Source organism: Thamnophis elegans, chromosome Z, assembly GCF_009769535.1.
Source record: "Thamnophis elegans isolate rThaEle1 chromosome Z, rThaEle1.pri, whole genome shotgun sequence".
In the NCBI taxonomy this organism is placed as follows: Eukaryota; Metazoa; Chordata; class Lepidosauria; order Squamata; family Colubridae; genus Thamnophis; species Thamnophis elegans.
This window is the reverse complement of record NC_045558.1, coordinates 69,053,522-69,078,793: the sequence shown is the minus strand read 5'-3', so window position 1 is coordinate 69,078,793 and position 25,272 is coordinate 69,053,522. Positions and strand designations below refer to the sequence as shown.

The window sequence follows — 25,272 nt, the reverse complement described above, 5'->3', positions numbered from 1 at the left end:
TTGGAGGGGGCTAAACACTCTTTTGAGGTGTGGACTGATCACAAAAATTTAGAAGCATTAAAGACCCCCTGGAAATTATCCCCCAAACAAATGAAATGGGCACAACACTTCAATAGATTCAATTTCACTTTGAAGTATATCCGAGGGTGGAAGAATTTTATGGCTGATGCTTTGTCCAGACTTCCTCAATATAACAGTTCAAAGCTTAGTGTCGTCCAACCTGTCATGCCAATGAGAAGCCTTGCCGCTCCGGTCATCACCAGAAGCCAGACCACTTCCAATTTGGAGGTCATACAGGATCTCGTTACAAAACTCAAGGAGGCCCTTGAAGTTGATGAGTGGTTTCGCCAACATACAGATGAGTGCACCATGAAGGATGGCCTGGCTTGGATTGGAGCTAAATTGTATGTTCCTGCAATGATTAGGGGGCTGGTTCTTCAACGTGCTCACGACTCACACGTGGCTGGACATTTTGGGTTTGTAAAAACCCTGCATCTCATTAAAAGACAATTTTTGTGGCCCTCATTGAAAAAGGACATTGAATCTTATGTAGCTAGCTGCCCCACATGTGCTGCAGCAAAGCAGCCACTGGGGAAACCCCAAGGATTGCTCCAAGCAGTGGCCAGTCCTGAGGCACCGTGGAAGAAGATATTTGAGAGATTTGAGATTTGAGAAGTTTATTTATATGCCGCCCTTTTCCCTGGGGGGACTCAGGGCGGCTTACAACTCGAAAAGGGGGGGGAAACAAACATTTAACACGTAGGACAGTACGTCATTAAAAAACACAACATTCATACCATTCGGGTGGGTTACAGTCTTTAGCCCCAGGCCTGACGGGATAGCCAGATTTTGAGGGCTGTGCGGAAGGTCTGGAGGGTGGTGAGGGTACGAATCTCCACGGGGAGATCGTTCCATAGGGTCGGAGCTGCCACCGAGAAGGCTCTCCTCCGCGTGATTGCCAGTCGACATTGACCGGCAAATGGGACTCGGAGGAGGCCTAATCTATGGGATCTAATAGGTCGAGTGGAGGTGATTGGCAGTAGGCGGTCTCTCAAGTACCCAGATCCACTACCATGAAGGGCTTTATGGGTGACAAGTAGCACCTTGAAGCGTACCCGGAGATCGACAGGTAGCCAGTGCAGCTCGCGGAGGATAGGTGTTATGTGGGTGAAGCGAGGTGCACCCACAATCGCTCGCGCGGCCGCATTCTGGACTAGCTGAAGTCGCCGAATACTCTTCAAGGGCAGCCCCATGTAGAGCACATTGCAGTACTCCAGCCTAGAGGTCACAAGGGCACGAGTGACTGTTGTGAGAGCCTCCCAGTTCAGGTAGGGGCGCAACTGGTGCACCAAGCGAACCTGGGCAAATGCCCCCCTGTTCACAGCTGACAAATGGTGTTCAAAAGTCAGCTGTGGGTATCTATGGAGTTCATTGTTCAATTACCAGAAAGTCAAGGAAATACGGTGATTTGGGTCGTTACCGACTTGTTCTCCAAGGAGGTTCATTTTATTCCTTGTTCCAAGATCCCGTCCGCTAAATCTTTAACTAAGTTGTTCATTACACATGTATATCGTCTACATGGAGTACCGGACCACATCAGCTCGGATAGGGGGGTCCAATTTACCTCCTTGTTTTGGAAGGAGTTTTTGAAGTTAATAGGCTCCGCCCAGGGCTTAAGCTCCGCCCACCACCCTCAAACTAATGGGGCCTGTGAGAGGACTAATTCTGTGCTGGAACAGTACCTTCGATGTTTCATCATTTACCAGCAGGATAATTGGGTGGAATTATTACCTCATGCTGAGGTGGCGTATAACAACTCGGTGCACAGCAGCAAAGGATTTACGCCCTTCAAAATAGTGTATGGACATGATTTTGTGCCTATCCCAAGGCACCTCGAGAAAAATCACAAGTGCTGTCCTTTCTGAGTGGAGTGACCAACTCCGAGAGATGTGGCCTTTGGCTTACCAGGCGCTGGATGTGGCACATCGAGCACATAAGAGACAAGCGGATAAAAAAAGAACGAAGCCAAAGGATTATAAAGTTGGTGATCGTGTATATTTATCCACCAAATTTCTCCAGACCTCTCAAAAGTCTAAGAAATTGGGTCCCAAGTATGTTGGCCTGTTCCTGATTATCAAGGTCATAAACCCTGTGTCCGTATGTCTAGAATGACTAAATATCTCAACCGTGTCTACCCGGTATTTCATGTCAATCTTCTGAAGCCAGAAGGTACTTCTCCATTGCGTGGGCCTTTGGCGGCTCCACCTGCCTCGCTCCTGATTGAGGGTGAGCAGCATTTTGAAGTTAAAGAAGTTTTGGACTTTAGAAAACATAGAAACCGTGTTCAGTATCTTGTTTCATGGAAACACTTTCCTCCCTCTCATGCTGAATGGGTCGATAAGTCCCATGTGCGGGCTCCTCGACTACTCCGTAAATTCTACTCTACCTACCCAGACAAGCCTTGACCTCGATGGATTTCTCTTTTATTTTCCCTTCCCTTTTTCTTTTACGTTATGTTGTTCGTCTGTTTGTCTGTGTTCTTTTGTTTCTGCAGAGATGATGGTCCTTTTTCTGGAGGAGGGCCGGATGTCAGCTTCTGTTTTGCTGCTTGCTTTCGGCTGCCATTGATATGGGGAGGGAAGGCATGGTATTTGTGTGAGGGACATACTCTGTGCACGAGGACGGTTAATTGGGAGTTGTTCTCACCATCGTTTGGGCATGTGGAAAGGAGGGGAGTTTCCCGCCAAGGCCAACTGTCTGGCATACCAACCTGATGATGATTTTTGAAGATGTCTCCCATCTGACACCTTTGGAGATATTGGATTGGACTATGGACTGGGATTACCAAGGGGAGGGAAATGGGTCATGTATTAATATCTAATGCTTTCGCGCGCTTTTGCTCAGATCCAGCTTTGCTTAGCTTCTATTTACTTATAATCAGTAAAAGTACTCTTAATTCTGCAAAATGGAGTGGTTTCTATCTTGGTTACTAAGTGAAGCAGCATCTGACAATAGCAATTTTTCAACCTTGATGATGTCTGTATTTCTTCCCTGCAGGGCATTTGACAGAAAAGAAATCTCATTTAGAATATCAATCATGAGGGCCAAATCAGTCAAAAAATTTAAATTTTCTAAAAGGGCAGCCTGGCCTGGAAATTTTTCGTTGTCCAGAAAAAACTGATATAATGCTGAATAAGCATGCCACACACCTGTGGTTGACCTTAAACTACAGGCAGCCCATCTTGGTCTGAAAACTCTGCCAATCTTCACAATTTCAATGCCCAGTTGTTCAGAGATTTGGAAATGTTCCGTCTGGTTCTTGCAGGATTTATGGAAAGTAGTATGCATCTTGTCAAATAATATTTTGAAGTGGTTAAGTTGTTTGATGTCTTTTATGGACTCATCCAGCACAAGTTGAAGGCGATGGTTAAAACAGTGCTAGCTTACAATGTTTGGGAAGTCTTTAGCTATTTTCCTGTGCACTGCTTGGAGAATCCACGCATGGGTCCAACTTCAGTTTATCCGTCCAGTGTCTGAGTTAATTTTAGAATCTTTTTAGCCATGCCTCCCCACTTGACCTTCAGTTTATCAACTCAGCCCATCAGCATGACTTTTGACCCTCTCTTCAGTCTCTGAGCAGAGAAATTGAATTTAAATCAATATTTGGATCTCCATTATTATCTAGTAGCAGCAGCACAGAAAGGACTATTGTTTGGAGTTTGACAGGTGTCAAACGGCCTTTTGAGGCTTGCCGGCAGCGAGGGCTTCCCTTAGGCCTCGCACGAGGTCTGAGCTGTCAAACAGCAGTGACAAACCTCCACTTTGCAAAAGCCGGTTCAGTGCGAGGTTTGTCTTCTCAGCTGGGCATCGCAGTGGCTAGCAAATTGGCTAGAGATCAGCACCGGGTTGGCTTCAGCTTCAGCCTCAGCAGAGGTCCCTTGCTGTGTTTCTCAAGAGATTGTCAGTTGAGACAAGAGTGGCCGCCATTTTAAACATGTTTTGCCTATTGGAAGCAGCAACAGCTCTGAGAAGACTTCCTTTTTGTCTTAAGACCCCGGTCTACCAGTTCCGAGGTCTCCAATGGGGCTGCCTGAGTGCTCTTCACAACCCAGCCAGAGGCCATTCCCTGTCCGAGTACTCAGTCATAACCCATTGAGGTTGTGGCAGAGTCCTGTTCATGAAATTAATGACACAACTCTGTTCCTGAGGTGGTAAGTGGGGCACTCGCAGTTGCACAATCAGCTGCCTTTAAGAATGGCTGATTTGAGAGGAGGAGCCAATGTCGCGATGAGATGGTTGTGTGGTCTCAATGCTCTGAGACCACAGCCAACACTTTTGCCACTGGCTGGTCCAAACGGACCTAAACTGTTCCGAAGAGATGGTGAACAGGAAGAATACGTCTTGCTGATATCGGGGATATTGCAAAATCCTCGAAAGAAGCAAGAGAAGTTTTTCAAGCCGTAACAAAAAATCCAGCCAAGACTGACAAAGTCGGGGCGGCTTCAAAACGGAAGGATATGGAAAGAGAAAATGTTTCCAGCTGGTGAGGAATTTTTATTGTTATAAAAAAGAGACTGCCTATAAAAACTCAAAAACCAATTTAAATTAAAGAATAGAAGAATCAAGTCGTGGAATTGAATGTGGAATGGTTTTGGACAGTGGTTATCTTACTTCTTAAATGTTATTTACATGGATCGAATCTATACAAACCTTTTGAAACAGATGGATTAAGTTTTTTTCTTCTACCTTCTCTTTGTGATTCTTTGTATTTTACAGACTAAAGTTTTCCTCTTTTACTGCTGTGGGTATTTTTCTAATTCATTTAAAAATTGGACCTCTTTTTCTAATGTTATATATATAAAAGATACAAAAAGAAACTCTCTAATAGTGTCTCGGCTCCGGAGGCTGGGAGGTATTCTTGATCGGAGTTTTGTGTATTCAAAATGGAATGTTTTTTCTTTCTTTCATGGATTGCTTTGACTTGGCGCCACAAGGCTTTACTGTTTGGCTACAGACTGATACGAACACACAGATGACCCTTTGAAGTATGTTTTCAACCAGAGAGAAGTCAGAGCAGCGTTCTTTGTGAATCTATGCTTTAATTTTGTTGATCTTTCAAGCTAGAGTAGCTGTGTTTGTCAGAATGACACAATCCCAAGGAAAAATAGAGGTCTTGACTTTGCAAAATATATTTTCAGAACTACAAAATTATCAAATATAGTAGAGAAAAAACTGGAATACCTAGAACACATAACAAGAAAATATGATGAAAAAATTGAAAATGTTCAAATGGAATAATTGAAACTAAAAAAAAACGAAGTGGAAAATGAATATAAAGAGACTAAATCTGCTGATATCTATGGTAATTGGTTGTTCCTGTAGATGGAAAGAATGGAATACAGAAAGAGGAATTAAATGGAGAGAAATCTATTTCAAAGGTCAAGATATAGAAGAAGATAAAATTAAAGAACCTATGGATTTAAAGAAAGAAATTCCACTAGCAAAAGTTTTGATAACACTGTTGACAATCAAAGACAAACTGAATAAGGAAACAGAAAGAGGGCATCAAGATTATATGAGAGATCTTATAAGCAAGGAGTTGCTAAGAGAAGTCCATACAAAGCTGATCAAGAAGATGACTAGAGAATTGGTACCACAAATGGCAGAAGATTGTTTTGTTATTGGAAAGATACAGGTTGATAGATGGAAGAATATAACTTAAAGCTAGTTAAACTTAGTAAAGTTTAGTGATAATAGATATAGTTAAAGAAATAATTGATAATGATAATAATGTATACAATGTGTAGTGTTATGATAAGCAATAATTGGACATGAATATTGAAAGGTACCCATGAAAGGAAGATTAGAAATCCTTTTGGATTATATATAAAGGTTAATTAAAAGAAGAACTAAGTTAGATACAGTTAAGTTTTGATTATTAGTGGGAAATGTCATGATACAGGATATAGTTAAATAAAGGAGGGATGATGATAACCTATGTATGGGTATAATATAAGGAAACTGGATGAAAATTGCAAACAGTGATCTGGAAAGGAGGATTAGAAAAGTTTGTTACTAAATATTATGGATGTTTAGCTAAAATAGGACATAAGGATTCAGTGTTATTGGAGGATTTTATAAACATTAAATGAAATGCCAGTATGTGGTTATGTATTAAATCTTGGTATATTTTATGATGAAAGACGTTTAAATAATTATAGTCAAATAAAAATGGAGGTATAAGGGTAACATGTATAAATATTTGAGTTAAAATACTTGAGTTAATATGAATTATGCTTGATGACTGTGGAAGAGATGCACAAAAATCTTTTGTAACCAACTGATTCACTTTCTACAGTATCTAAAGAAGGAAGATTTTATGTGTTGTGTTTGTTTTGAAAATTAAAAATAAATTCTATTTTTTAAAAAAGAATGGCTGACTTGGGTCATGAGGAGAAAGAACCCTGTCCAGGTCCACCCTCCATCTTGCAGCGTGCCCCACAAAGGAAAGTGGTGCCAGCCAAGGGCTCTAACAAGTGAAGCAGGTCCAAGCCATCCTCTCATAAGTCATCTACTTCTGATTGAGATGCCAATAGACGAATGAAGGCCTTGGAGAAACAATTTGCAAAGGCACAAAAAGCTCTGAAGGCTAATACATCTTCCCCAAGGCAGGCTGATCTCACTCAGGCCAGGGATGAGGCACCAGATTGTCTTCCAGATGATATTTCAATGTCCCAAGATTTGCAGGCAGCTTGCTTCGAAGGGGACTTTGCATCCTTCAAGTGCCTGCCTTTGACTGCTGAGGAGTCCCCGGGCAGGAGGAGGCCATAGCCGATTCTAGGCCCACCTCAGCATGTTTTTCTGTAGAACAGCAGGAATTTATTTCCCAGGCCATAATGCAGGCCATGGAGTTTGCCTTTCAGCATGGAGCCACCTTCAATAAGTAGGGAACTCGGGTCCCAATTCATCAGGGCCAGAGTAAGGACAGTCCTCTCCCCATTCAGATTCCTCCCTCTCCCAAGCCATCAGTGCATAGTGATGACTCACAAGCAGCTGAGGAGGTGACCACTGAGCAGATCCTCTCTGACCATGAGGATATGACCCCTGACAAACCTGCCTTCACTGGTCTCTTCAAGCCTGCTCTTTTTAAGTCTCTTCTTCACAAGGCCAAGGCATTCACTAGTACAGAGATGGCCAGTACCTTGGCTGATTCAGCCAAGGAACAACTGGCCAAGAAGGCCAAGAGCAATAACTTGTTCTCTGAATCGCCGGCTAAGCATGAGGAGGTTTCTGCCCCTCAGCTCTTCCTCGATGTTGTCCAACACCAGTGGTGTCAGCCTGGATCTATCCCAGCCCCCAGTGGCTGTGACAAACGATAGTATTTGGTTGCTCCCGAGATGGAGAATCTCTTGCAGTGGCCTAAGATAGATACACCTGTGGTTGCTCTTATGTCTTGTGCTCTCATTCTCTTCGATCTCTTGGAGTGGCTGAAGGTGGAGGACAAGGGAGCGGAGTCCTGTTTCAAAAAGGTTCATCAGGCCATGTCCTGAGCTATCAGGACGCTCCAAGTGACAATCAAGAAGAATTTTATAGAAAATTACACATGAAAATAATTGAATTGGACTATGATAATATTTGTATGATGGGAGACTTTAATGGAATAGTAGATGAGAAATTGGACTATGAAACACAGAAAATAATAAAGCAAAGTAGAAAGACTCTTCCAAAATCCTTTTTCAAAATAATAGATGAAATAGATGCATGGAGAGAAAGAAACGCAAAAAAGATAGACAATACACTTTTTATTCAAATAGACACTCATCATGGTCTGATGATGATACAATATGGATGTCAACGGAATTGATCTTAAACATATAGGAAATTGATATAGAAACAAGTACCTGGGCAGAGCACAATCCAATGACAATTAAATGGAAAGGACAAAGGAAAAGATCTAGATGGACTTTAAATAATACTATATTAAAAGAAAAGGACTTTGTACAGAAAATGGAAAAAAAACTGGATTTCTTTTTCAAAGAAAACAAAAAAGAGGACACATCAATGCAGAATCTTTGGGATACAATGAAGGCCTATGCTAGAGGCTTGATAATAGATTACACAAGGAAAAGAAACATCAAGAAATGACAAGCCTTTAAAACATTAGAGGATGATTACAAGAGAATTGAAAAAGAGCTACAGAAATTTCCACAAAAAAAAGTCAAAATAAAAATGGACACAATTAAACATAAAATGGAACTAATGGAAAAGGAGGAACTAGCACAAAAAATCAGAGGTGCTAAACAGAACTACTTTGAAGACGGGCCAAAATGAGCAAATTGACATTTGAAATCAGAGAACAAGAAGACAAACAATTTTATAACATATGGGATTTATTTTATCAATGGTTAGATTAAAAAATATGGAAATGAAATATATTAGAAAATCTTACAATACAAGGATAATGAAATAATGCAGAATGTACTATCATTGGATGGATTTAGAATGATGTAATGAAATGCCATAATATAAATTAATTCAAAATTCGGAATATCTCGCATAAAATGAAGTATAATTGATATAGTCAAATAAATGATTAATGATGATAATAATGTATACATATATAATAGATTGATAATGAGATTTTATGAAATTGTGAGGACTTTGGAGAGAATGCACAAAAGTTTTGTAACCAACCGACATACTGTATGTAACTGGAAGGCGGTTTTATGTTTTAAGTCTTGTTTGTGTTTGTCTGAAAAAAATATTTAAAGAAAAGAGAAAGGCCTTGCCAATCCAGCACAAGAAAACTGACAACAGTGTCTCCCCATACTCCCATAGGCAACCCTTTTGACAGGTTGACTCTGGAACATCTGCTTCCCAGTTTCAGAGACCATATTCCCAGGGGGCAAATAGATACCCGGACAAACAGTCCTTCAGGGACAGGGGCAGACAACAGCCCTACGGCAAACGACCTTTCTGGCAGGCTAATGCCAAGCCCTTCCAAAGAGCATAGTGACTCGCCTCAACGTGCTGATTGGTGGCCAACTACAAGCCTTCCTACCCCAGTGGAAGGAGACAACCACCGATGCCTGGGTCCTCCACCTCACCATAGAATTTCTCTCCCCACCACCCCACCACTTCCTGAGTTGCCCCACTCCCAGGAACCCCTCCAAGAGGGAGTTGAAGGAAACCAAGATTCGCCACCTTCTAGACATCAAGGCAATAGAACCAGTTCCATCAGGTCAGGAGGGTCTAGGCTTCTACTCCATCCTTTTCCTAGTACCCAAGAACTTGGGGGGGGGGGATTGCAGAGCCATTTTAGATCTCAAAAGACTCAACTCCCATGTAGCATACAAATGCTTCGAAATGCAGTCCCTAAATTCCAACCTGGGCAGCATTGGGGAGGGTCCAACATTGAGGATCTGCTTACCTCAATAGATCTCAGGGAGGCTTACCTGCACATGCTCATCAGACCATCACATCAAAAGTTCCTGTGCTTCCACTATGCGGGGCGCCACTTCCAGTATTGTGCTTTGCCTTTTGGCCTGTCATCGGCCCCAAGGACCTTCACAAAGCTGTTAGTAGTAGTAGCAGCACATCTGCGTTCCTGACCGGTGAGGGTACAATGTTACATGAATGACATCCTTATTCGGATACTTTTTAATGTGGGATCTGTTTTATAAATGGCTAATTAACAGAAACAGAAGTTAGAAATCTAAAAGTATGAAAGAAAATACCAATTATGTAAGGATAGGTTACTAAAATGTATAAGCAAATATTAATATTTGATCATTATTTCTTTTAATAATTTATTTTATTTTATCAATTTCATATATATATATATATTCACAATTATATGATCTCATAACTGTTATTAATAATATGTATTTATAACAATTTTTCCCTACTGTTGACAATATACTTGAAGATTGCTTTTTTATCATCCCATAGATCCATCTTATCTTACGACGGTCCTACTTCTTCTTCCCTCCCTCTTTCCTTCCCTCGTTTCTTCTCTCCTACTCCCCTTCCTTCCCTCCTTCCTTCCCTCCTTTCTTTTCTCCTTCTCTCCTTCCTTTCCCCCTTCCTTTCCTCCTTCCTTCCCCCCTTCCTTCTCTCCTACATTCCCTCCTTCCTTCCCTCCTTTCTTCTCTCCTTCCTTCCCTCCTTCCTTCCCTCCTTTCTTCTCTCCTTCTCTCCTTCCTTTCCCCCTTCCTTTCCTCCTTCCTTCCCCCCTTCCTCCTCTCCTACATTCCCTCCTTCCCTCCCTCCTTCCCTCCTTCCTACCCCCTTCCTTCTCTTTCTTCTCTCCTTCCTTCCTTCCTCCTCTCCTTTCCCTTCTCTCCTTCCCCTTCCTCCCCTTTACCCTTCCCCTCTTCTTCCCATTCCTCCCCTCTTTCCTACTCTTACATTCACTCCCATTCTTCCTCTGCCTTTCCCTTTCTCCTATTCCTCTCCTTTCTCCTTTCCTTCCTATCTTTCCTTCTACTCCTCCCTCCATCCACTCTAACCGTTGTTGTGTTTACATATTCTCCTTTTCAGAGGATGACCTGGTACTCTTTTTCTTTTCTTTTTCCCCCTTATTTGAAAGTTATATAAAAAAGGCAAGATTTACAAAATACAAGATACAAAAATAGATAAAGCTCTTTACATATTTTCATCTCCCATTGCTCATCTCGCCTTACCTAGTATGAAACTAGGTTGCTAATTCCATGCAGGTAGTTATAACGGATTACCTATCAGCTTTTCAAGTTATTCCAACGTTGTGGTCTAATGGTGTTACTCAACGGTGAATTCTCACCTCTAATACATTTCTATTCTCATTTGTCCCTCTGTCTTTGTGTATTGTTTATTTGAGTTGTTGCTTAGATCGTTTTAAGTTAGTCAGCTATCTCCTTTTATATCTGAATCTTCACTGTCTCATCAAGCCATTTGTACAATTTCTCCCAGACTTTATAAAAGTCTGTGTCTTCTTTATCGTTAATCCGCATTGTCAATTTGTTCATTTCTGCTAATTCTAAGATTTTGTTCATCACCATTGTGCTAGTGGGGGCAGTTTCACTCTTCCAGCACTGCGCGTAAGCGATCCTTGCCGCCGTCAAGATGTGGACGAGAAGGTATTGATTGGTTTTACATATTTTTTGATCTGTTATCCCTAATAGAAAGATTTCCGGCTTAAGACTTAATTTAATTGACATGATTCCATTCAGCCATCTTAGCGTTTGCTTCCAATACGTCTTAGCAACCGGACACGTCCACCACATGTGGTAGTACGTGCCCAGTGTTGTTTTGCATTTCCAGCATTTGGTCGATAATTTTGAGGAAATTTTTGCCAGTCTTGTCGGAGGGAGATGCCAGCGGTAGAACATTTTATATATATTTTCTTTATAGGCCGTCGATTTCGTCAATTTAAGGTTCCACTCCCATACCCTTTCCCAGTCATCCAGGTCAATTGTGTGGCCGATATTTTGGGCCCAGGTTACCATGACTTCTTTTACTCTTTCTGCTTCCATTTTTCGGATCAGCAAGCAGTTACATATTTTCGAGATTAATTTCTCGTCTGGTCCTATTAAAATTTTATCCAGTTCCTGGTCCTTGTCCTGAAAGCCAAATTGTGCTAGATCTGATTTGTATTTATTTTGTATTTGAAAGTATGGCCACCAATCAATATTTATTCCCATTTCAGCCAAATTTTCCCAGGAATTTAGTCTATTTTGATCATCTAACAGCTGTTTGTAAATAACATTTTTGTCAAAATTTATCAAATTTGGGTATATCAGGGCTTCCGTCGGGGATATCCATTTGGATAGTTGGATATAAAATTTCCTTCTAATTTCCAGCCAATCCTTAATCAGTACCCCTCTTAAATGGTGTCTTCTAAAATAATTGTGGACTTTATTTCCCTCACACCATAAGTAATTGTGCCACCCGCATTGCAAGTCGTGGCCCTCTATCGTTAAGATTCTTTTGTTGGTTAACATTACCCACTCTTTTATCCACATTGTTGTTGCTGCTTGATGATATGGTTTCCATTCCGGTAGGCCCATTCCACCTTGCTCTCTTTTATCTTGAAGATGCTTATATTTTATTCTAGGCTTTTTGCCATTCCACACAAAATTTCGTACCATTTTATCCAAATCGTTATAAAAATTTTCTCCTAATTTGACCAGTGCCGTTTGAAATAAATAGAGGATTTTTGGCAAGACATTCATCTTGATTACTGAGATTCTTCCCATCAATGATATTTGTAGCTTCGACCAATTTTTTAAATCTTTTTGGATGTTTCGTAATAGTTTATCATAGTTATCTTCTTTTATAGAAGAGCATTTCACAGATAGCCAAATCCCTAAGTATTTGACCTTTTTAGTTACCTTTAATTCCATTGCTTTCTCTAGTTCTTCTATCTGTTTTTTGGGAAAGTTCTTTATAATCATTTTTGTTTTTTCCTTATTTATTTTTAATCCGGCCACACGCCCAAAGTCCTCAATGTCCTTCATTAATTTCGGTCCTGAGATTAGAGGGTCTTCCACAATAAAGACCATGTCGTCAGCGAAGGCCTGTGTTTTATATTGTTCTTTTTTTATGGTCAAACCCCTAATTTCCTGATTTAATCTTATCTGATTTAGGAGAACCTCTAACGACATAATAAATAGTAATGGGGAGAGCGGACACCCTTGTCTAACACCCTTTCCGATTCGTACCCTCTCTGTTAGTTCTCCATTAATTATAATGTTTGCTGATTGCTGTGAATATATAGTTTCTATAATCTTAATAAATTTGTCGCCGAATTTCATCATTTTTAGTTGTGTGATTAAAAAATTCCAATCTAAGTTATCAAATGCTTTCTGTGCGTCGACAAAAATTAATGCTAATTGTTTCTCAGATCTTGTTTCGTAGAATTCCAAGGTGTTAATTATTATTCTTGTATTGTTCCGAATGTGTCTTTTAGGGAGAAAGCCATTTTGGTCCGAATGGATATTTTTATTTAATATTATTTTTAATCTTTCCGCCAAAATTGATATAAAAATTTTGTAATCCGCGTTTAACAAGGATATAGGTCTATAGTTTTGAATTTTACTACTATCCGCCTCTTCCTTTGGTATTAGGGTAATGAAAGCTTCCCCCCATGATTTTGGAACCTTGCCGTTTTGTAGTGCCTCATTAAATAATTCTAATAATTTGTCTTCTACGGTATTTTGGAGTTTTTTATAGATTTGCGACGGAAGCCCATCTGGACCAGGTGTTTTATTGTTTTTTTGTTTTTGAATGGCCTTTTTCAATTCCTCTTGTGTAATTTCCTTATCAAACATCTCTCTCATCTCCTCCGGCAAGACTGGAAGTTTCTGTTCTATTAGGTATTTTCTGATGTCTTGTTCACTAATTTCGTCCGGTTCATATAGTTTCTTATAGTAGTTCTGTACAATCTTTTTCTTTTCCCCTATTTCCTGTTTCAAGTTCCCCTCCTCGTCGCTCAATTGTTTAATAGTTCTTTTTGCCTCATCTTTTCTTATTTTGTGGGCCAGCCATCTCCCGGTTTTATTTGCATGTTCAAAATAGTTCTGCTTCATTCTCTTAATGTTTTGTGCTACTTCCTCTTGAGAAATCAGATTTATTTGGTGTTTAATTAACTCTCCTTTTTCCCTGTATTTAATATCGTCTGGCTCTTTCTGAATCAGCAGTTCTATCTCTCTTAATTCTTTGTTCAATGTATTAAGTTTTTCCCTATGCATTTTATTTCTTCTTGCTATATAGGCTATTGATGTTCCCCTCACGACTGCCTTCATCGTATCCCAGACGTTTTGTATTGATGTCTGCTCTTTACCGTTTTCTTTGAAAAAATATCCCAATTCCTTTTCTATTAATTGTACAAATTGTTTCTCTTGTAATATGTTCTGGTTTAATGTCCACCTAGCTTTTATCCTTGTCTTTCCTTTCCATTGCCATAAGAGTGGATGATGGTCGGCCCACTTGTTTGTTGTTATTTCAATATTTACAGTATCCATAAGTAGTTCCGGGTTTGACCAGACCATATCGATACGGGACCAAGAATTATGTGGTTGAGAGTAGAATGTGTACTGTTGTATCTTGTCATTCATTGTTCGCCAGACATCATAGAGGTCTAGTTCCTTCACCATATTTGCATAGGCAGTCGGTAGTTTCCTTCTAGTACTTTTCTTATGTATACCCTTGTAATCCATTTTACCGTCTACTACTGCGTTGAAGTCCCCTAGAATACATATATTTTGCCACTTTATTTCATTTATCCTCTTGTGTAAATTTACATAAAATCTTTCTTGTTTTTGGTTTGGGGCATAAATTCCAACTAGTAAAATTTTTTTCCCACCATTCGTTATCTCCACCATTAATATTCTACCCTCTTTATCTGCATATATTAATTTGGGGTTCAACCATTCTTTTATATACATCACAATTCCCCTTTTTCTAGTTTGTGCTGACGAACAAAATGTTTTACCTAATTTTGGGCATTTCAACAGGTTATTATATTTCTCTTTAATGTGGGTTTCCTGAAGACAGATTACATCTAACTTTTGTTTCAATAAATCCAACAGTACACGTTTTCTTTTGGATGTTATGTTAAGACCATTTATATTTGCTGATAGTATATTCGTTTCCCATTCCTCAACTCCTTTACATGTTATTTGCTTTGAGGGCACCTTTAGATCTTGTCTCAATTGGTGACCTTGCTCTTGATTCTTCTCTGCCATATCTCTCTCGCTCTCTGACCTCTCCCATCTCTCGCTCCTCCAGTTGGGATTCAGTTATAATATCTTCCTGTCTTCTACTTAAGGTTCCTTCTTTATTAAACCTCTCTTCGTCTGCAAGTAAAAGTTCCTGGAATTCTTGAGCTTTCTCCAAGGTGTCTATCCGGTACTTCTTTTCCCTCCATGTTACTAGCATTCCTTCCGGAAGGAGCCATCGAAACTGGATTCTATGTCTATTTAATTGTGAGGAGAGGAAGTTATATTTCCTTCTCTTCTCTCTAACTCTCCGGGGGATCTGCTTTAAGATGAGAATTTCTTTACCTTTATATGTTAATGAGTCCCCTCTTATTGTGCTTAGAATATCCTCTCTCAATTGTCTTCTTAGAACCCTCACATGGATCTCCCTCGGAAGTCGATGGCGTCTCGCAAAGCTTGTGTTAATTCTATAAACTTCATCCAATTCGTTAATGACCTCATTTTTCAGCCCGTCGAGAACTAGTCCCAGAATTTCTCCAATCAGCTCCCGAAGATTTTCATCTCTCGCTTCTTCTACATTTTGTAGTCTCAAATAAAATGCTGATCTCTCTAATTCTAGGTGGAGGATGGCCTCCTCCAGATTTGTGTTTATGGATTCCAGTCTATCCTCTGTCTTATCTATTCTTTTTTCTGCTACTTCCGTTCTCTCCCTAACATTTTTGATTTCCTGTTCATTCCTTGACAAAGCTGTTTGGATAGCCCCTATACGCTCCTCAATCCTCCCCATATTATTTTTAACTTCACTCATTTCGTTCTTTACTCCCTCCAGGCCTTTGGTGATGTTTTCATTCATCTTCAGTATTGCTTCCTGTAGAGAGTCCATTGTTATCTCCTGGCCTTGTGAAGTTGAGGCTGTCTTATCTCCCGTCTGCCTGCCCTCAGGCGACTTTTCCCTCACCGGAGTGGATAGAGAAGTTTGTTTTTTGCTTCCTTTAGTTAAAGTTACTGTTCTTGTTGCCATTTAACTTAATTCAGCTCTCCCCCTTTGATCTGTAGTTCCAGTACCTTCTAGCTGCTGTTAGAGTATTTATACAGTTCTATACATTAATCTATAAACTTTTTGAATAGTTTATACTTAATTAATTAATTGGTTAACCAATGAGTTAGGTATCTAGACAGTAATGTTAACAATATATCAGTTACCCAAGTCTCAGTGTGTTGTTCAACCACAATCAATCCACTATAATGCACACCCCAAAAAAAGCAGGATAGTTAAATTAGAGCAGTACTATACAGTATACAATAGAACAGTTCTGTAGTATCTAGGAGGCATCCACTAGATAGGGAGTAAACATTTCAGCGTGGAGAGTCAAGAGACGGGGGAGGTCAGAGCTCCTGAAAGTGTTTCAGAGCTCACCCATCAATCACTTCTTGTTGTCAGTGAGGTGAAGAAAGAGGCAGGGGGGGATGATTTGTTTGTTTTTTCCCCCCCCCGGCGCTCAGTTTTCACTTTCAAGGTGTCGCCCTTCTGTTGTCTCTATCAGTATGACTTGGCACCACCTCACCAGAGTTTTAAAGCTGATTCAAACCCTCATGGCTCACAGAACTTTTTCCACTTTTTCCCATGAGGAGGACAGATCCAACCGACTGTCTTTCTCTTCTCCATCTCGCCCACTGTTAATCCTCCAAATTTAAATATTCAAAAACTCAGTCCTTCTCTATCCGATCTGCCACTCGGCTCTCTTAAATCTTTCCCTGTCCGTCTTTACTAGCCGCTTCAGCTTAATGCACCCACTTACGTATCCGTGCTCAGAACAGTTAAATTATTAATTTCTTCAAATTTAGGCTCTTAAATCAAGGTCTGTCTTTCAATCCGATATGTTCCCTGCAGCTGTCTTTCCCTTCCTTGTTAAAGGCTGGCAGTCACGTCTTCTGGTCGGCCATTAATCAGCCGACCTCCTTTGCACTTGATCTGAGGGAGCCTCTTGCTTCGTGGGGGGAGATCGCCTTTCTCCCTCCGCTGCTCCGCTGCTTCCCCTCTCCACTGGTCCTCGCACCTCGAAAAGAGCCGAGGTGGCGCAGTGGTTAGGGTGCAGTAGAGCCGAGGTGGCGCAGTGGTTAGGGTGCAGTAGTGCAGGCCACTTTAGCTGACTGTGATCTGCAGTTCAGCGGTTCAAATCTCACCGGCTCAAGGTCGACTCAGCCTTCCATCCTTCCGAGGTGGGTGAAATGAGGACCCGGACTGTGGGGGCAAGTTGCTGACTCAATTTGCTAAAAAAAAATTGTAAACCGCTTAGAGAGGGTTGAAAGCCCTATGAAGCGGTATATAAGTCAAATAAATAAATAAATAAATAATAAATAAATAAATAAATAAATAAATAAATAAGACCTTGCCTGCTACAGCCACGCTCGTGCAAAAGGCCGGGCGAACCGAGCAGAGGATCTGTCAGCAGCTCGCACCGGCGTGATGCCAAACCGGAAGCCCCAATATTTGATCATTATTAATGTGTAGATAACTGCAGGACATTGCACCCCTCCCCCCAAACTATGACAGCAGCAGGAAAACACCAAATGAATAACAGCCCCCCCCAAAAAAGACTGCAGATGAAACCAATTTTTCCCTAACCCTAAGGACAGGAAAGACAAAGTCACTGGAATAAAAACCATCATGGCATTGTGGGAAATATTAGCACAAAGGACAGTGCCAGAAACCTCTTAGAACCAGAAACCACAGAAAACAGTGGCAAGAAACTCAAGCCAGCTTTCCCCCTTTAAGAAAATCCCAGGCAAAATCACCAGCTAAAAGAAAGACTTAAATTCTAAGTATACCCATTAAGACAAAGGGAATGAGCAGACTAAAAATAGCTCATCTGGAACTCTCCTTTTCCTGTTTCCTGGCAAAACTAATCCCCGGGATAAGAAAGACAAAAGACCTGGCACCAAGATTAAAACAGGAAAACAGGAAAACAAAAGTAGGGCAATCACAAATTTAAAAAATCCTAAAAATAATAAATTTAAAAAACATTTCCTAAAAACAATAAAATTAGGTTAACAAAACATTTCCTGAAAACAATCAATTAAAAAAATCCTCAAAACAATAGAATTTCTGTTAAAAACATTTCCTAATAACAATAATTTTTAAAAAAATATTTCCTAAAAATAAAATTAAAAAAAAACAATTTCCAAAGACAATTAAAAAAACATTTCTTCCAAACAATAACATTTCTGTAAAAAAATGTTTCCTAAAAATAATAAATAAAACAAACATTTCCTAAAAACAATATTTTTAAAAAAATATTTCCTCAAAATAAAAAAATAAAAAATCCTAAAAACAACCAAATTTCCTGCAAAAAAATTAACAACAAAATATCCTTTGAAATACATTAAAAACATAAAGAAAAAAAACACAGTCACTTACCAGTAGGCAAAATCAGCTGCTTTCCGATGTGATGGATGCCGAAATGGATGTAGGCAGCTGGCGACCAGGCAAGACACTCTGGCTGAAGGTAAGCTGGACTGGAGGCACACAGGGACAACCCAGTCAGCTAGGCCCGCCTGGCATGGAACCCAGGTGGCTTAGCCAGGAACAGCAAGAAAGGCCAGGGACAGCAAGAAAGGCCTCAGCTTCCTTGCCGTCTCTTCCCAAGCTCGCTTAGACCGGGAAACTCATTGGGGCTCTCAGTAGCTTCTTGCCGCCCCTCCCCAAGTGCATCCCGCAAAGTTGCCCTCCAAACACTGGTGAGCTTTGCGTCTAAGTGAGCCCAGGGAGTGGCAGCAAGGAAGGCCTGGCCAGTCCCTGGGCTTGCATAGATGGCGAAGTCTGCCGGTGCTCTCTGTAGCTTTTTGCCCTCTCTACTGTCCACATCCCACGAAGTCACATCCATAGGCTTACTTACCTTTAGGAAGCCGCAGGAGGAGGCAGCAGTAATGCAGCAGGGCAGGCAGGCTGGGAAGTCAGCGAGGATCAAGAAGTCAACAAATGATAATGCGAGAGCCAGGCTAGTAAAGGTTGTGGGCTGCGTGATAACCACAGTATATACAGGGCTCTCAGAGGCGGGGCAATTGGCGAGCCAGCAAGTCAATGAGCGGAGGGCAGGTAGGCAAGCATGGTGTGGATGGGCAGGATGAGAGAGAGAGAGAGGGAGAGAGAGAGGGGGGCAACTGGGCACATGGGGGGAGTGAGTGGGTACAGGCCAGGAGACTATATTAGTATGGGGGCATGGCTAGGCTGCTATTGCTACCAGTTCGGAAAGCTATGGCCAATTATTACTACCTATTCAATCAAACCTGGTAGGAACCCACCTCTGCTATCAAATAGGAAAGAATAAGATACAGATAAATATTTTTAAAAAGAGCAGAAGTAGTACACCTTTATGCTAACAAATATGGAAAACCATAAAATCTGATTTGGCATTGCATTCGTATCAGCCCTTTCTCATTCTCCTGTTTCTGAACTCCATCTATGACACTCTTGAGTATAGGTCAGATAATTTTCCCTTCTGTTTTCTTTCCAGTGTATGTGTATTAATTATCAAGGCCCCTTCCAACATTTTAAAAATTAGAACTAAAATCTAATACCAATTAAATTTTCTAGGCCTTTGATTAAATGGTAGTTTTAGTTTCTTTTATACAATTTCGTAGTCATATCACTGCTGAAACTCTTGATAGAAGTTCAGAGTTGTAATAATTTAATCTTTTGGTATGTTTTTTTACATTATGCTTTATATGTGTTATAATTTCTGGTTACAGTAATAAATCAACTCAATAATTAAAATCAAAAAATTAAATAATTGATTATATTTGCATAATATGATTAATTATTGCTTGTTTTTAATATTGAATAAGTTATGGCATTTACATGAGCAGAATGCCATGTGACCTGTGTTTGATTTCAGCCATTCTTTTGTTATAGAATAAAAAGATGTCTTGTATCATATGTTATAATCATGAATATATTTTACTAACCAACATTGATTCTTGTGCTGAGATATTATGAATTTGTGGTATGTTGAATTTTAACAAGGATGATTCAGGGGAAGAACAAGAGAGCTTTCTAAGTAGACCCATACAGATAGTCCTCAACTTTTTGTTGCTAAGCAAGACAGTTAAGTATGTTTTGTACTATTTTATGACCTTTCCTGTCACAGTTGTTAGTTGAATCATTGCAGTTGTTAAGTTAGTAACACAGTTATTAAGTGAATCTGACTTTCTCATTGACTTTGTCAATCAGAAGGCTACAAAATGTAATCACAGGACCCCCAGAACTTCAACCATCATAAATAAATTTCAGTTACCAAGCATCTGAATTTTGATCAGGTGACATGGGAATGCTGAAATGAACTTAAGTATGGAAAACAGCCACAAGTCACTTTTTTCAGTGCTGTTGTAACTTCTAAGGGCACTAAATGAACGGTTGTAAGTCAAGGACTACCTGTATTAAATTTATCTCAGCAATTATTATTATTATTCGCAACAACACAATTGTATCACAGCGGCCAGTTGTTTCACTGGATTTGGCATTGGTTACTAGTCAGGCCCCACCCAGCGGCCTAGGACGTCGTAACGTGTTTTCGTAATATGCATGTGGATCCAAGCAGTGCGGCTTTTTGCATTTGACTGATGGTGATTTTGTCAATTTTTAACTGTTTTAAATGTAGCTCCAGTGCTTTTGGAATAGCACCCAGTGTGCTGATTACCACTAGAATTACCACTGCTGGTTTGTGCCATAATCGTTGAATTTCGATTTTTAAGTCCTGGTATTTTGCAATTTTTTCATGTTCCTTCTCGTCGACCCTGCTATCACCTGGTATTGCAATGTCTATGATTGTAACCTTATTATTCTCAACCAGTGTGATGTCTGGTGTATTATGCGCCAGTATTTTGTCCGTTTGTATACAAAAATCCCACAAGATCTTGACCATCTGATTTTCAGTGACTTTTTTAGGCTTATGTTCCCACCAGTTTGTTGCTGTTTTAATATTATAATTTTTGCACAAATTCCAGTGGATAATTTGTGCTACTGAATTGTGCCACAATTTATAATCAGTCTGTGCGATTTTTTTACAGCAGCTGAGTATGTGATCAACAGTTTCATCAACTTCTTTGCAAAGTCTGTATTTGGCATCATCAGAGGATTTTTCAATTTTGGCCTTAATGGAATTTCTGCGGATAGCTTTTTCTTGCGCAGCCAGGATTAGTGACTCTGTTTCTTTCTTTAATGTACCTGTTGTTAACCATAACCAAGTTTGTTCACTGTCCACTTTATCTTTTATTTTTTCCAGAAATTGACCATGCAATGCTTTGTTTTGCCGACTCTCCATTCTTAATTTTATCACATCTTTTCTATATTCTTGTTTGGTCTGTTGGGCCTTCAGTAGATTTTTGTTCTTTACTTCAATTAATAGATGTTCTTGACTTTCTTTTAAATAATCAGCCAGTGCATGTTTTTCTTCTTCAACTATTTGCTTCACTTGTAATAATTCTCTGCCACCTGATTTTCGGGGCAGGTATAGTCTATCAGTATCACCACGTGGATGTAAACTGTAGTGCATTGTCATTAGTTTCCTGGTTTTTTTGTCCAGAATGTCCAAATCAGCTTGTGTCAGTTAACTATACCAGCTGTGTATCTTATAACTGGTATTGCCCAGGTATTTATGGCCTTGATTGTATTTCCACCATTCAATTTAGATTTCAAAATTTTCCTAACTCTGTTGATGTACTCTCGCCTGACAATAGTTTTTACTTCTCCATGTTTGATGTTATCCAACTGCAGAATGCCTAAGTATTTGTAGTGATTTTGCCCCTTTTTATGGATACAGTGGCGCATTTTTCCATGCCAAACTGCATTGAAATATTGGTGCTGAATACTCGGACTGTGTTTGTCAGTGATTGGATTTCTATTTCTGACTTTCCATAGAGTTTCAAATCATCCATATATAATAAATGTGAAATTTTTTCAGCTTCTTTGGCTGTTTGGTAGCCTAATTTCATTTTTTTAAAGATTACTGATAGTGGGATCATTGCGATGATGAAGTGAAGAGGTGAAAGTGAATCATCCTGGAAAAAGGGTGAAAATTCCTCGCTTGATATTAACCATTCTGTAGTTCTCATTCCCTACTGCCAACTCAGTTCTCCATTGTTTCATCGCCTTTTCAGTAAAGGGTGTAATATTTTTGCTAATGCCAGTTGTTTCTAAGCATTTTATGATCCAACTACGTGGCAATGAGTCGAATGCCTTTTTGTAATCAATCCAGACCATATTCAAGTTCGTTTTTCTGTTCTTACAATTTTCTAATATCATTTTATCAATTAGGAGCTGATCTTTTGTGCCCCTGCTCCTTCTTTTGTTGCCTTTTTGCTCTACTGGCAAAATGTTATTTATTTCCAAATAATCCATAATGTTATCAGCAATAATGCCTATGAGTAATTTGAAGGTTGTTGGCAAGCATTTATTGGTCTGTAGTTTTCAGGTATTGTTCCTTTAGTTGCATCTTTCTGAATCAAGTATGTTTTTCCCGTTGTCAACCATTCATCAATTTGACCATTTTGTAAAATTTCATTCAGTTGCCTGGCCAATATTACATGTAAACTGGTCAGATATTTGAGCCAGAAACCATGTAATTGGTCATTTCTAGGTGATGTCCAATTCTTTACTTTTTTTACTTGATTTTTAACCATCTCAGTTGTTATTTCTAATACTTGTTTGTTGCCAAGTCATGTATCCACTTTGCTTTCTTATTGTAGTCCTTTGCATTTTCCCACAATTCTTTCCATAATTCAAGTGTGGCCTGCCTTTCTGGTTTTCCACTTTTGGTGTCAACATTCACATTAAGACTTCGATAAAAACGCCGTTGGTCTGATCGAAATTGCTGATTTTGTTTGTATTGGATAATTCATGCCTCATATCTTTCAATTTTTCTAGCTGTTGCTGTTATCTGATGTTTTACAATCTCTACAGCTTCATTGATGTTTCTTGTATCCAATCTACATCTTCTGATTAGCTGATCTATGATTTTGCTATTTTTTAGCCGTTGTTCATGCATGTTCTTTAAGTTGCTAGCATCTGTCCTTAATTTTTTGACTTTTTGTTCTAATCGGATTTTCCACTTTGGCTTTGATACGTTTTCCATTGTGTGACTAGGTGCTTTGATTTTAATGCCTAGTTCATTAGTGATTTTCTGATTTTCGGTGACTTTTTCAGGCTTATGTTCCCACCAGTTTGTTGTTGTTTTAATATTATAATTTTATTAATAGTTAATAATCAATAAACAACAACTATTATTATTATTGATAATAATAATAATAATAATAATAATAATAATAGTAATAATAGTAATAACTGCAATGTTTTCCCTGAATAAAATAACAATATACTACCTCAGGCACTTTGCGTTTGATAAATAGATAGGAACTTGAGTTAATAATGTTATTACAAGATATGATCATTAGTATGTTAATGCAATACTTGCTCTGATTATGTTCAAATGTAGTCAATTGTAACATGCTAGTTCTTGAGAAGGAAATATAAAAGGAAGAGTCGGTTCGATTTATTTTCCTTCAAATGACAAAAGTAGGTAGAACATACTCATATATGTTTTGATATTGCATTTGTATTCCCACTCCTACTCCTTTTTTGCTTTTCCTGTGGAAAAGCATTGTCTATAACATTCTAAAGCTGAATAAAATAGTGACTTAATGTATACTTTCCTCCAAGTAATTTTTCTGATATATTCTCTCTCTTCTCTCCATCACTCTATTACAGGCGTTGAATTTGCAGTGCAGTGAAAAAAAAAGGGCTTTTAGAATTGAAAGTCTGCTCTAGAAGTAGTTTTGTATCAGCATGTTTTCTTTTACATTCAAACATCAGGAAAAATTGGTATAAATTTAAAGGAGATTTAATGGCCGTTCTAGTTGAGGAATTTTGGACGAATGGGAGGTGTATGGAGGGCATCCAGGCTGGGAAAGTTTTATCTGGTCAATAGCATGTTTTCTAGTAGAGCAGTGTTTCTCAAGCTCAACTACTTTTAAGATGCATGGATTGGAATTTCTAGAATCTTAAAATGGCTAAGATTGAGAAATTGTGTGCTTGAAGAATCTGCAGAATCTGACTGTTTTGTCAAAATGGTAAAATGAGCATCATTCCATTACAATATGTAACTTTCATATGTTCATGTGACATAAAGACATAGCACACATTTGATTTTAATGTTCCATCTCCCCCTAGTTGTCTTTATTTTCCATGTTAGTTTTTTAAATATGGAGCAAAAGAGTGTTTTAAATAATTGTTTAGTGCAGAAGGCAGGGCAGTTTTCCTGTTTTACAGTTCATGCACTTAAACAGGAATGTTTAGGATAAATTCAACATGTTAACATAGAGGAAAATCCAAAATGTTTCCATATCTATACTTTTAAAAGATAGGAACATTTTAGAAAGAGCAAAGTCAGCCCATATGCTTTTTTTGCTGCCCTAATGTTGATAATTATGTGTGGAAATGCCACAATTCAAATTTTTTAGAGGTCTATATTTTAGCAATTAAACCTCTTTTATATATTTATATGTTTGCATTCACATTGCATATTAAAATCTAGAAAAACCTTTTTAATTGAATTAGGCTTTTTAATTTTTTTTAATTCAGAAAAGCTTCACTGGCCAGAGCAAGAACTGTCCAAGAAGTCCATCTTGAAGCCTGCAGAACAGAAATTTCTTTGCATGAATGACACCAGAAGTGTTAAGTCCTGCATCCTTAAGGACAACTTCACTACAGGGACAAGCAGCTACAATGTTTTGCTGCAGAGCAAAGAGGAAAAAAAACATCAGAAACATTCATCAACCCACCACAAAAGACTCCGGAAGCCCACCAAACCCATTCATAGCTCACACAGTAATGAACGCCACAAGGTTAAGACACCACTGTTCATTCCCCCAAATGGGTGGTGCTGTTTCAAAAGGCACTCCTCCTATTTTATTCCCAACTCACTCCGCAATGGGATTAAATTAGCACAAAGTATTTCAGTAACAGGGAACAGCATAGGATTGTCAACACCACCAAAGAACAAATCTAAAAAACATTTTACCTTTAGCCTAGGAAAGTCCAAACATTTGCAAACATCTAAAAGCTGCTTAAAAGATGGAGATGCCACTGGTCGAAAGTTTTGTATCCTCACTGCAATCAAGCCTTCCAATGTGGAAAGAGAGAAGCTAAAGTTCTTCAAATCAGATTTTACCTCTAACCCACAGTTTGAATATGCAAGTTCTGTCCTGCCCAGTGTACTTGAAAAGTACAGCCAAGCATCCAGCTTATTTCTTAAACAGGTAAAGATATTTTGCTATACCTATTTCTCATGCATAATTCTTTTTGAGTCAGTTTTTCTACTTTCTCCTATTATTTTTTTCCTTAGATCTTTTGGCCTAGAAAGGGGATAGTGTGATTAGGAAAGAGCTTTTGAAAAGCAGGATGAAAGGAGACAGAGCATTTGTACAGCTTTCATTTCCATTTTGAGAAGTGAAAGTCTGAAGCAGGGCCTCTATTGATAATGGCCTCTGAAACAAGCAGCGGTGACATCAAAGCAATAAC

At 39.2% G+C, this 25,272-nt stretch overlaps 1 protein-coding gene across 3 annotated transcripts in view; it reads left to right on the top strand.

The window, feature by feature from the left end:
* The window catches only part of KIAA0895 (KIAA0895 ortholog), an 85,790-nt gene that overhangs the window by 14,105 nt on the left and 46,413 nt on the right, over window positions 1–25,272 (top strand). For 2 of the 3 annotated variants that reach the window (XM_032236664.1, XM_032236665.1), the window contains exon 2: window positions 24,334–25,010. The exons of the other annotated variant lie outside the window; for it this stretch is intronic. In XM_032236664.1, coding sequence (XP_032092555.1) covers window positions 24,334–25,010 — 677 coding nt within the window. The remainder of the gene's footprint in view (window positions 1–24,333; window positions 25,011–25,272) is intronic. 3 annotated transcript variants of the gene reach the window in all.